The following is a 14,016-nucleotide window of genomic DNA, read 5'->3' on the forward strand; positions in this document are numbered from 1 at the left end:
GAACTTCTTCCTCTTCTCGTCAATCCTCTTTCCAACTTCCTCATCCCACCACCATGTTTCCGAGTGCCTTGGTGGTCCTTTTGTCCATCCACACACCTCACCAACGGCTCCCAACAGACTATCTTTCATTGACATCCAACAACGTTCAAGCTCAACCACATCATCCTCTACCATACTCAGCCTCTCTTTTAATGCCTCCCTTACTGTCACCCCTTTCAACCTCCACACCTTCATTCTCGGATGGTACTTCACCCGCCGAGCTCTCCTCGCACCTTTCACCCTTATGTCGCAGACAACCAAGTGGTGCTGTGAAACAGGCTCCTCCCCCGGGATCACCTTTGTGTCCCGGAGGTGCCCCCTATCTCGCCTACGCCCCATCAGGTAGTCAACGGTTGTCGTCGGCCCACCTGACATGTATGTAACAAGCTTATTATCCTCTTTCTGGAACTGAGTATTACAATTCAACAAATCAGCTCCATCAGCAAACTCCAAAATCCTTTCACCTTCTCCATTTCTTGCACCATATCCATAACCCCCATGAACTCCCTCAAAACCGTCCATACTCCTGCCCACATGTCCATTTAGGTCTCCTCCTACCACAACAACTTCCTCATCTTTCACGTTTTCCATCAGCTTCTTTATCGCACACCAGAACTTGACCTTCTCTTCATCGCTCCGACCAACCTGCGGAGCATATTTCGAGATGACGTTCACCAAGAGCTTTCCAATCATAATTTTCACCATCATCAACCTATCACTCACTCTAGTCACACTCACCACACTCACCACACTGTCTACAAACTCCTCAGAAAACAGGACACCAACACCATTCACGCCCTCCGGGCACCCTTGCCACACATACTTGTATTTCTGTCCCTGCCTACCCTTCACCATTCTCACACCACTTCCCTTCCATCTCGTCTCTTGCACACAACATATGTCCACTCTTCTTCTGATCAATACTCTCACCACTTCTCATGATCTCCCTGTCATTGTCCCTACATTCCATGTCCCAAACCTCAGAAACCGATCTCCACTTCGGGCTGTACCCTGCCCATATGTAGTTGTAATTGTCATGGTTCTCTTTTTGAGGCAATGTTTTTTATGGCCGGGTGCCCTTCCTGACGCCAACCCTCTTAGTCGCCTCTTACGGCACGCAGGGATACGGTGTACCTATTCTAACCAGGGTACACACCGGGACTTTAAAGGGGAACGCAAACACAATTTTTTTTCTTCTTCTGAAAACAATTGAAAACCATTCCTCACGGTCTAATTTGAAGGGTAGTTTTATTACCATCACCTGAGGAGAGGGTATTGCTTTTGAGTCCGTTGTAAAGAACTCTCCATGGGGAATAAAATCTGTTCATGATGATGTCATAGGAGCCTCTATTATGACATCATAATTCGACAAGTACAAAACTTCATCCGATCAAGATGAAATGTCTTGAGCGTCATCTCGGGATAAATTGGTGGAGGAAAAAAAACAAACAAAATATGTCATCAGTCACGTGGTTCGGCCGCCATATTTGTTTTAACACAAAAGCCTTAAAAACCACTGAAAACACATCCTGGCCGAGGGTCTGCAATTTCTGATTGCTCTTTCTAGTTTTTGGAGTGTTGAGGGTATTGTTAGCCATGGTTTTTGAGCTCTTCATATGCCTTGGGCAAGGTGGCGGCAATGTTAGTCAGCACATCGAGAGAGGTGAGATCGGTTGCCGGTAGACCAACACAGGTGTCCGAATCACCACTCATCGCCCGTGTCCATGTACTGGCAGCTGAACAGCGATGGTGTTAGTTTTGAGCGATGGTTGTTTCTTCCACTTAATCGTGGGGGATAACCACAAGATCTAGCCATCTCTGTTTCATAACAGTTCTCTGTAAAATGTTTCAAACACAAAACTGAACATTTTCTCGGCCCGATCCACACTCGGGTATTTCGGACAAACCTCGTCCCATTTCTGGCAACCCTCACATCTTTCGGCCACTGGTGTAGCAGAAAACCATCTCAATTTTTATTACTACAACCACCATGGATGCATCGACGAGGCATATTTGTAGAAATTCGAAAATGATTACCATTTGAGTTCAATCATATCTCGATGTAACCCATTAACAATACGGAAGTTGCAGTCTCCTTCCTGGTGCGACGGCATGGCTAATCGTGAAGAATTAAAATATTTCGACTTTTAATCGCAAAATTACCCACTTTATAAATCGGAAATTGGAAAAAGACTCATAATATCTATTTTGAATGGTATCGAGGGATGGATTAGCATTGAGGTGGTGTGAGCGTTTGGGCCCTTGACACACTTTAAGTTGTGTGCAATTTTGGTGTTAACCTAGCTCCAGGATATTCTCCAGTACAGACCCTGGATATTATCCTAATCCCCCATTTATGGATTGGTTGAATGGTGTGAATTTAGCTGTTAAATTATTCCTGAGTTAATCCCCTCTAATGTTCTTCTATTCTATCTTCTCGATATAATTGCCTCTGGGGTGGAAGGAAGGGGAGGGGGGGCGTTTTCCAACATGGCCACCATGAGAGTATTCAAATTTCAGATTTTGATAGGTTTCACACCCATGGTGTCTATTCTGGGTATTTTGGTGGGTTCTAAATCCATCTGACATACTTACAACTCCCAACGGTATTCAGCAAAAATTAGCAATTATTCATTTATTGATGTCTCGGAGCGTAATCGTAAAATGGCCACAATGGCGATATCCCATTTTTGGGCAGATCTCATCACTTCAACATTCTTATAATACCAGTACCAGTCGCATGATTAAGCAATCTCATGTCAACATGGTCCATATCTGTTGTAAAATGTTCTCTGTTCGAACTCGGTTGTTAACTCGTCCGTTACCTCCATGTCAGTGTCATCTGAATGTGCAGAAGAAACAATCTGTTTTGCTGACATTTGTCAGAAACGTTTTGTTCACTGAAAAATAGCTGAAAGATCTTCAGGCATCATGAGTTTAGAGTGGGGAGCAGGAACGACTGTGTCGGACGAATCTTTCTTCCAACCATGCTCCATTGGTGAAGGAGTGGGGTCAGGGTTGGCATCGTTCCTGAAAAACCACGCTTGATAATTGGCTCTCGAAATATGAAGCAGCAGGGAGTCTGAGTCTGGTGAAAGTCTGGATGTCACTTTCTATTTCATCTTTTTCCACTTGTTAACACATGCTTGCCCCATAGACTGTGCTTGCTTGTCACCATAGATATAGTGAACGGTGAAATTCTCTCGATTCTGAACAAGAATCTCGTTAGTTGAAAGGTCACTCCCAAGCTGTGACAAGAGGGATTGAGATTCGGGAGAGCTTATCCCATTGGCTGGGGAAAAACTGATGTTTTCCCATGACCATAAAATCCAGACACACAATCATCTCCAGTGAAGATATGGAGTTTGAGGATCCCTTTTCTATACACAGCCCATTGCAGCCATAGGCATTGCACTTCTTGTACAAATACAGCAGGGCAGCGATTTCGTGGGAAACCTGAGCGGCCAATACTACCACATCAGTATCTTCAGCGTTGATGAGAATCACTGTGTCCGGGTCTTTCTGACTGCGAATGTGTGCATGGTAATGAAACAGAAAACCAAGTACTACATTGGAGTCATCAAAAGGAACCCAAATAAGCAAAGAGCAAAGATTGAGACATCAGGAGGAACCTGGATAGAATTCGGGATAGATAGACCTGGATAGAATTGAACCTTCCAGAAAAAAATCTCTGCAAGAATTAACTTCTCCTTGGACAGATAGATGAAGAAACAGAAAAAGAAAGAACAAGCAAGAATTACAATTATTAAGGAGAAATGTGAAAAAGTAGAAAAATGTGAAAGAAACATAGATCCCTAACTCCTAGCCCCAGCTCCTCACCCTAACACCTAGCCCTCGTGCTGAAACATTCTCGAATTGGCCTCATGCTGGTGACATTCAAACTTGGGGAGCTCTGTCTGTGTCCTCAGATTGTAGATCTTCTCTCCAAGAGTATAGATGAACTCTTGACCTTCATGTGGGATGACAAAACGTTGGAATTACTTGAAGATGAATTATTTAATCCGAATTTTGTTGTTTGGATTTTTGAAGAATTCACTGAACCTTTGAGTGGAGGAGAGCTTATTGCCAGCCTTGATGAAAATGTTTTTATTTCAAAGAAGTGGATCTGGGGTGAATTAACTGGGGTAGAAAAGATCAAGGTTTTAGATGGTGGTGAACAGCTGTTTTAAAGACCTGGAGCGAGGAGTGGGATTGAAGAGAGTGAGGGAGTTTGTTCCAGAGGCGGGAGAAAATAGGAATGAAAGAGTGAAGGTGAGCAGAGAGTCTTGATTTTGGCAGTTTCACCATGAGAGGGTTGCTGGCAGATCTTGTGCGACCTGTAGGAATATTTGGGGGACAGAACACAGACCTGGGGGAGCAAGGCCGGAGAGGAGTCGGTAGAAGACAGAAAGACCACCTACCTGCCTGCGGTGAATGAGTGAAAGGCCCTCGGAGTTAGCTTCATCGCGGGAGATTTCATCGATTCTGAAAGCTTTGGTTTCGACAGTGTTAAGCTGAGGTAGGTGTGAAGCAGGAGCACCAGCCCTGAGGGGAGAACAGTATTCCATTGAGCTGCGGATGAAAGCCTTGTATGTGGTGAGGAGCTCAGGTGTGCCAAGGAAGGACTTCGCACGACGGATGATGCCCATTCGGCGACTGGCTTTGGAGGCCAGCTTGGAAATGTGGTTTTCCCAGGAAAGGTCATGGCAGATAGTGAGACCCAAAAGCTTGAGTGACAGAACTTCTTGGAGAGGATTGTTGAGAAAGTAGATGGGAGGGTTGTCCAGTCGGTCTTTTTGGAGAGACATAGTGAGAGTGTGAGATTTGTCAGTATTGAAAGACATGTTCCACTTGTTTGACCAGTCTGATTTTGTCCAGGTCTGCAGAGAGTGAGGAGCCTGCAGACTGCCGATCTGAGGGATGAGGAATGGAGTGGCAGAGAGTGGAGTCATCAGCAAAGAGATAGAGAGGATTTTCCAGATTCAGAAAGATCATTGATTGAAGCCATATTTAAAGGCCATATTTAACATTTTCTGTGCATATTCACCCCACGTGTGTGGCTTGCCCATCAGGCATTTCTCTGTCTTCTTTGGAGGGTGTTGCCGCATGCCAGATATAACGCTTGTCGATAATGGCTCACTGTGGTTGTGGAAGAGAGCTTTGGATTTCTGTAAAAGACATCTTCTCTTGAAGCTTTGATTTTACAACTGATCGCCTGGTTCCTTCCATTCACCAACGGCATCTCTGGCAAACGGTACTTCATCACAGTTTCCACGTCCAATTTTGAATGCTGGGCAACTCTGATTATGCGTACCATTGATCTGTTATCCATGTCCATGCCCTTACTGTCCCAAGATGTGAAAGATGAAGACGGGATTTTAGGAAGTTTAGTCGTCTGTTCTTCTTGATGGGCTCCATCAAAGGCTTTTCATTAGAAATAATCCGTTCCTTGTAGAAGTCATGCCAGCTTTTCACCATCGTCTTTGGCAGATTTGAAATCGCAAGCCAGGTTAGGCGAGGCAACTTTACCAGACTGAAGAGACTGAAAAGTGCTGTTAGAAGGATCAAATTGGTCATAGCTCTGCATCCGTGGTTCAATGGCTGCATCAACCTCGGCGATTGGAGATATCCATCCCAATCTTGACATCGTAAAGAATGGTAGTTGAGTCGGAGGACCTCTACCATCTCCATGTAAGACAGCCAGTCCATTTCCATTTCGGACATGGATTCAGTGATCTCGTGGAAGGCAGACTCTACCAGGTTCTGGAATTCAGGATTGACAATAATTTCTTCAACGGTGAGTTTTTGTTCACTTTGTTCCGCATTTCCTTATGATGCCAAACTTTTCTGTGAGCACGGGGCTCATTGTGTCATTCTCCATCCAGCGTCTGATTAAGAGCCTGGCAAACATCTCGTATGTCAGCTTTGAGATGTCAATAAATGAAGATTTAAGGTAGTTCTGAATACCATTCGGAGTTGTATGTCAGATGGTTTAGAACCCCCAAAATAACCCTAGCATAGACACCATGGGTGTGAAACCGATATGAAATTTGAATATTCTCATGGCGGCCATTTTGGAAAACACCCCCTATCGGCCGTTTCCCATCGTTTCGCCAGGTGTGGAAGCGCATTTTAAAGAAAATGTCCCAAGGTACCTAAATCCATCTTCAAACTTCGTTCTCCACATAATAGTTATGGGTTCCCAGGAAGGTAACCAACCACACTATATCTACAGGGTAAAGAAATGTGCAGAAATCATAAGTAGTCGTGATTGCTCGTTTTGCATCGTGAGTCAGGGTGAGTCAGGTAAACTGCTCTAGTACGTGATACGTCAGTTTGTAAGTGAGAGGGAACGTAACCGCCCGTGTAAAACTAGGGTTTACTCTAGTCCAAAAATCCATCATATATGGAGGGCATAATTTGTTAACTTCAAATTGTTATGAAATGAGAATATTTATTAATTGCAGTTTACTCATGTAAGCAATTAATGTAACAGAAGCTGGTGATTAATGCTGCAAAATGTACAACTTAGAATGGGTTTGTGGCACAACATACTCTGCTAGTATATTTTTTCTGTCGGTATACATGAATTACTGAAATATTCATTGGACTAACAGAAAAATCGGTGCCAAATTCTAAAATCATGCTTTGTCCCACTCTTCCTCGTGCCTACACAGACATTCACTGGTCATGCAACTGCTGTGACTATGTTGGCTTTCGCCACACATGCCCCGGCTTCCTCAGAAGCGTTGGATGGCATTTCGGGATTGTACTTCATCTCTTGTGCTGAGGACGATCGATTTGTCAATGTTTGGTGAGTGCTTTAAGGTTTGAAAAATGGAACATATTCTTTCGTTGCTAAACTGAGAATCTTTTTAGCTCACCTGGAACAAGGTTCCGGGGAGCTTATGCGATGGCACGTTGTCTGTCCGTAAACACTTGCAATTTTTTCTCCGAAACCGCTGAAGGGATTGCGACCAAACTTGGCACAAATGATATTTGTTGTGACGTGACTAAAGTTTGTTCACGGCATTAAAAAAAATCGGGGTCTAAGGGGTTTTATCGGGGGTCAAAGTGGATCCAGGTTTACCCCCCCAAAATAGGAATTTGCTTTTTTCTCAGAAACTACACACATGATTTCGATGAAACTTGACCACAACCTTCATCACTCATGAATCATGATGTACCAATGTTTGTTCAAGGCATTAGAAAAATCTTCCCCTTTAGGGTTCTATGAGGGGTGGGGAGGGGGGGGGGTGGTGGATGGGTGCCCCCGCTTAAAGTGTTTGTTTGCTTAATGTCTTATGATAATGCTTGTATGATTCCACATGCTGCGCTGTCTTCTAGCAACCACTGAAATTGGTTTAAAATACTTTTAGTCAGTGTGGTATACTGTTTATGCTACCAGGTGAGCGCCAGGGGTATTGCCCCTATTTTTAGCCGCGTCGCAAGACGCTGGTCATAGAGTGCCCTCTGCTGTTGTTCTTGTTCTTCTTGTTCTTCTTGCAGAGAAGACAAAACCTCAAAGCTCCACCCATTCTGGGAACCATAGCTCCACCCATTGTGGGAGAGGCTTCATATAAACAAATATCCACCATTTTATTAACTCGCATAGCTTTGAGGCCTGTTTTGTAGGCCCGTGGTGTCTTCCTCTCTCACACAGTTTTCTTTCAAATCAAATTCGATATATCATTTCATTTTTCACAGTCGCTAACATTGTTTTAGACTCGGTTGAAAAAAAAACTGGAAGAAAATCCGATGAAAGTTGCCCTTTATAGAACGAAATGAATTCTCAAAGGCCTGTAACTTCAAGTCCATTGAGATATTTTTTTTTTAAATCGCGGCATGCTCAGTCATACACAGCCCGAAATAACAGACGGGAAAATGCCGAGATATATATATTTTGTTTAAATCGCGGCATGCTCAGTCATACACTGCCCGAAATAACAGACGGGAAAATGCCGAGATATATATATATTGTTTAAATCGCGGCATGGTCAGTCATACACCGCCTGAAATAACAGACGGGAAAATGCCGAGATATATTAAAAATTCGTCCATTTGATGACAATCGTCATGATGAAATATTTAATTTATACGTCGTCACAATAATGTGGAGAGAGGAGCATAGCTTCGTTCACGTGTCGCCACATACGGGAAATTGCCGAGATATATTTTTTTAAAATCGCGGCATGGTCAGTCATACACCGCCTGAAATAACAGATGGGAAAATGCCGAGATATATTAAAAATTCGTCGCCACACATGGGAAATTGCCGAGATATATTTTCACTTTGCACAAAAATAACATCAAGTAATCGAATCAATAGGAATGTCCTGTGCCTATAACATCGACGTTATAGGCACAGCTGCATCTAGGCATTGTGTAACATCGACGCGGCTTTTGTTTTAATTAAAACTTTTTGTACTTGTTTATATTTAGGGTGATTATTCAGTATGATCAAGAATTCGGGGCTTTAGGGTGACTGAATATCTTTCAGTAAACGTAGATTTGTAAATGTACCTCAATTATCCATTTTGAATGGTTTGGTAACCTGCATTTACCAGAAACATCAGTTTGATCCAGTAATTAAATCTGATGCAAGAGACCAATGAAGGTAGATGGACTTCTAATTCAGCAATACAAGTCTGAGTTTAACATGAGCTTAAACCAAAATTGATCTCAAATCGCTCTTTCCAACAACTCGACTACAACTAAAAAGTTATGTCTCCCCTGACAGTGACCGGAGGAATTATGTTTTCGGATTGGCCGTCTGGCTGTCTGTCAGTCTGTCCGTGACAGGTTTTTGTTACCGCGACAACTTGAGAACAGCTGAGAGAGGATCCAAGTAAAACTTGGTACAAGTGTGAATAATGTAAAGATGGAGCTGATTAGATCATGGAGTCAAAGGTCAGAGGTCCCCTTTGGTAAAAATCGTTATTTGTTCCGTGGGCACCTATATCAGTAGTGGATAAGTGGTATTTATTTAATTACAATTATTATTGCCATTTGCTTCTTGCTGCTTGTTCATGAATTAAACTGAAGTTGTCTCGGGTGAATTCTGATTGTGGTAGTCCTCATTAATGATTAAAGGAAAGCCCGTTGAGGGATGAATTGGCTGCGGTGAGCCAACACCGTACACCAGGATTGCGTCACATGTTTGCTCGCTCTGTCTTATTTGAATGACGTGCTACGCCTTATCGGTGTAACGCCGAGTCGATAAGGACTTCCAATCCGCACGGTATCATGTCTTTTAAACACGTGATCTGGCAGAGAAGATGATCGACCATTACGGTCGTATTAAGACGACTCGCAGTATTCGCACCAGAGTGACTTGCGTGTGCGTGTGTGTGTAAAATATTGTTGCAGTCGCCAGACCGTCCCGGTTGCCTGGTTCGAATTCTGTGAGTCGTGTCAAAACGACTGCGACAGTTCACCGTCTCAGAGACCTCCTGCCGGATCCCCGTGTCCAGAGCTGCGTTACCGTGCAGATTTGAGGTCCTTGAGACGAGCGACTGCCATGCTGATAGGTGATCACGTGGTCGATATCAGGGACAAGTGAACGCTGACCACGTGACACATACTTCTCTGGACCCTTTTACCTTTAACAGGGTTCACAGAGCCATCAGACGAAACCGTCAGAACTAACAGGATCCACCCAGAGACCGGCAGGTTTGTAAATTGTATTTGTTAACAAGCAAAAGGGTCGGGAATATACACGAAGCAATGTAAAATGGATCCAACTTTATTTAATAAAGCCATTTTAACACCCAGTAATACGTGCCCAACAAACAGACCAAGCGACACAAGGGAGATCCTTAATTACCTCCGCCACCAAAGATGGATGGAGGTTCGGTTTTCACCCTTGTCTGGTTGTTTGTTTGTGAACAGGATATCTCAAAAGGTTGTGAATGGATTTGGACAAAATTTGGTGGACAGGTTGTGTCCGAATCCAAATCTGGCCTATCAGTGGGATACAAAACGTAAACTGTTCAGCCTGGCGGAGGTATGCTCTCTACTGAGTGCCGTTCTAGTTAACTATGTCCTTGTGAGCCCTCGGACACGATATAAGGCAGGGGGGCAAGTTGCAAGACAGCAGAGTTATGGAGCCAAACTGGGTAAGTAGGTTGTACAGCAAATGCCTCATACAGCCGCAAAGGTCCCTGGAGGTTGCAAAGTGGGAAGGGCAAGGCACGCGGCTCGTTGGATTGGGTGTGACGTCAGTGGGACAGGGTGTGGCTTTTCTCGCCTTTCAGCTCCTTCCAAGCACAGCTCTTGGCTTTGTGGTTCTGGGGTCTGGCTATGGATCCATCGTCGTCCCCCCAACTTTATCCTCCCCCTCCCCCCCCCCCCCCCCCCTTTAACTCCCCTGCCACCCTGAAGCTTTTTGCTTCACATGCATGAGGTAATGACATTTAATTATTACTATGCTTCCACACTAAACATTGAATGTGGAAATAACTATGCTATATTAAGCATTTATTAACCCATAGGAATCATTTCTGCAACAATATATAATATATATCCATGATAGGTTTATCTATCACAGGCTTTTTTAACGGCATGTCTGACTGGCTAATGGGTGTGCCTTCCATTTTAGTTTTGTTAATTAAGGCAATTTTTGTTGATTTGGCATTGTGGAGATTATAGTTTGCTAGATTTCTGATTGCTGTTTTTTATGATGTTGGTGTTTACTGAAGGTATTGTGATGTTGTTTCTAAAATAGTGTTATGTGACCTTACAGGCAGGTGCGATCGGGGAAGCAGGACATTTGCGCTGCATTAACGTTGGCCTTGCCCGATGCACCACTGTCACTGGATCTCGTGAGGCCAGAGAAACGGAAAAGTGTACGACCCTTTATACTTTATTTGCTTCAGAGTTGCGTTTTTGTAAAGATGGTTTTAAAACTTTTTTTGCCACGTGTGCTAATCTTCTTTTCTATGGAATTATAATTCTAGTGTTGGAATAGTTTGTTAATTTGTGTTTTCATCTCCTGCTAGATGTTAAAAGTTGGGGTGATCTGCAAGGATGGACGATTATTACTATTTCAGCACACGCTCAACGGGTACGTCTGGATTGTTTCCTTTTGGCTTTTTCCAAAATTGTCAAATTGCATTTTGTGTTCAGCTGAGACAAATGTGCCTGTTTTAATAACACAATGAACAAAAATGAGAAAAATGTAACTGGCGAATATACCCATCAAGGACCGGTGATAGAATTGAATGGCATTTATTCGGATGAGAACAATAACAATGTTCTTGTGACCGTTGGCCTTAAAGCACTGCACACCACCAGGATGTCGTGATGTTGTCTTTAGACCATAATTTTCCAAATATAAGATGCACCCCCAAATTTCTTATGAAACATATTTCTCACCCAAATCAAAAAATGTATTACTTGCTTGGTACCATGTATAATAATGCACCTCGACTTTTGCAATGCTGTGATCAAAGTAACCCTCTGATGACAAGAATGTTAGTGCCGTAAAATCACTAATTGCAAAGTCTGCTTTAGTGCTTGCTGGGTTTGCATTCACGGCTGGCAAATAAACATTCTCAAAAACCCATTATAACATTTCCTCGTGTTTAACATTTCCTGTTAACATTTCCTCGGTCCAGTAGTGATACATAGTTTGGTGCTTAAAGTGGGTAGGCCCTGTTTTGATTCAAACTTCTCGATCATTTTACTTCAAAAATCATGTTTAAAGTTACTGAAAATGAATGAAAATGGGAGGCAATTCTCATTTATGCCATAGAAACACAGCAAATTTATAGCAAATACCATCAAAATGCAACATTTCAAGTGAGTATGCTTATGCTCATGTGTCAGAAATTATGGTCTGGACTGGCTGCAAAAATCCCATTTGGATTTGTTCCCATGTATAATTCACACCCCATCTTCAAGATAAAAATTTCATGAAAACAAAATGCATATTGCATTTAGAGAGGTGTGCGTGTGTGCGTGCGCACACGTACCGTGTATCAAGCTGTGCTGGCATTAAGCGATTATATACCATATATGCCATTGCCTTTTAAATGAGACGAACATTGCCTTTTATGGTCAGGGTGGAAAACTCCAGTTTCCCTTCACATCATTAACCGAGGAGTTTAAGGTGGTGAAAGTGCAGGAGTTCATGATGTTGTGGGATTCAAGTGATTCAGTGGGAAAGAATGCTCTCCCAGAGAAGAAGGGAAGACAGAAGTGGAATGCAAGAGCAGAGGTGGATGAGATGGAGGAGCGGTTGCAACAGGATGAGGTCGTGGGGATGGTACAGCATGGGAAGCATGGCTTGGGGTGAATGAAACATGAGCAATGGGGAAAGGCATGTGTAAAAGAGAGGAAGAAGATGGTTGAGAGGGAGGTGAGAAGAAAGGAGGTGGAGGAGGGGAGATATGTGAAAGCAGTCGGACAGGCACAGCAAGTGCTTGAACTAGGTGGGAAGGTGTGCGGGTGAGAACATTGAAATGGCAAGAGATTTGGAGGATGGAGCCAATATTGTTGAATTTCCTGTTGTGGGCAACGTATGATGTGCTTCCGTCACCAGTAAACTTGAGATTGTGGGGGTTGTTGCAGGAGGAGAGATGTTATTTGTGTGGAGGTTTGGGAACAGTGCAGCATGAACCGAATGCATGCTCAGTAGCATTGGCAGCAGGACAATACAGGTGGCGACATGATCAGGTGCTGGCGGTGGTAGTGCAGATGGTGCAACAAGATGTGCTGAGATCGAGAGAGAGAGAGAGAGAGGAGTGGTGAAGGAGACCGATGGGGTAGAGGTGTTGTTTGTCAAAGAGGGCCAAGTGGTAAGAGGTGGAAAGAGGAGGAGGAGGAGGAGGAGGAGGTGGCGGAAAGCACGAGGGCTGTCGGATGGTTATGATTGGCAGGTGGTGGCAGACCTAAAGCCAAAATTGGTATTCTCAGTGGAGATCTGTGTGACAAGATTGTGGCCTGACATTGTCATCTGGTCAGGTGCAACAAGACAGGTCATCTTCGGGGAATTGTCTGTACCTTGGGAAGAGAACATTGAGGAGGTGCACGAGAGGAAGAGAGGAAAGTACAGTGAGCTGGAGGCAGAGTGTCGGGAGAAGGGTTAGGGAGGTTCTTGGCAGCCATTTGAGGTGGGGCGTAGAGGGTATATTGGCAATTCCTTTTCTCCATTTCTTGCTCGGCTTGGAGTGTGTGGGAGAGAAAGAAGGAGGATGTGTTAAAAAGTGGCCCAGGTTGCTTTGAAAGGCTCACTTTGGATATGGAGGGAGTTTATGGAGGCATGTCGAATGGTGTTGGTTGAGGTTGTGGGGGGTGGTTCATTTCAGTCTAAAGGGGTAGTGACTGAGCACGGAAGAGAAATGGAGGTGTGTGTTTGTGTGTTGTTTGTTTGTGTGTGAGGGTGTGTGTGTGCGTGCGTGTGCGTGTTTTGCAGGAGCGGGTGTGGTTTTGCATGAATGTGTTTTTGTTTGAGTGGTGCATGTTGTAAGGGTGGTAGTCGGGATTTTTTTTTTTTTTTTTGTGTTTGAGTGAGTGGATGAGGGGCTGTTGATTCTGGGAGTGGAGGCAGTTTTGTTGTTGTAGTCTGTGTTCTCACTGGCTGGGGGTGAGGGTATATACGCATCTGGGTGTAGCTACTGCATGTGGAGGTGTATGTGCCCCTGCTGGCCCACGTTAGCCGACTATAGATGTTGAAGGGCCGAAACGGGATGATGCTGAGGACCTCGACTGAGGACCCGGTCAGTGAGGCACACTTGTGACCAGGTGTGTTTTGAAATTATACATACTAGTGGGGTCACCCGTGAGAATCCCACGGGCATGGAGGTGTATCGTTGCGATCGGTGCAGCCGTTTTTGCGGTACCCGGGACAATAACGTTAGGCGGGAGACCAAACCTATAATGGCTGGAGACCAAAGCTGAAATTGGAAAAACAATATCGCCTATTTTACTCCAAGGAGTACCAGGATTACCCACCCAAAATTTTGTTGCGATCGG

The 14,016-nt window shown here is 44.0% G+C and overlaps 1 protein-coding gene across 2 annotated transcripts in view; it reads left to right on the forward strand.

Moving 5' to 3' along the window:
- Positions 1-14,016, forward strand: part of WDR43 (WD repeat domain 43) — a 118,459-nt gene that overhangs the window by 40,689 nt on the left and 63,754 nt on the right. For both annotated transcript variants that reach the window (XM_068132612.2, XM_068132621.2), the window contains 3 exons: positions 6,717-6,853; positions 10,784-10,886; positions 11,040-11,104. In XM_068132612.2, coding sequence (XP_067988713.2) covers positions 6,717-6,853; positions 10,784-10,886; positions 11,040-11,104 — 305 coding nt within the window. The remainder of the gene's footprint in view (positions 1-6,716; positions 6,854-10,783; positions 10,887-11,039; positions 11,105-14,016) is intronic.

Source organism: Myxine glutinosa, chromosome 1 (genome assembly GCF_964187855.1).
Source record: "Myxine glutinosa chromosome 1, kmMyxGlut1.1, whole genome shotgun sequence".
NCBI lineage: Eukaryota > Metazoa > Chordata > Myxini > Myxiniformes > Myxinidae > Myxine > Myxine glutinosa.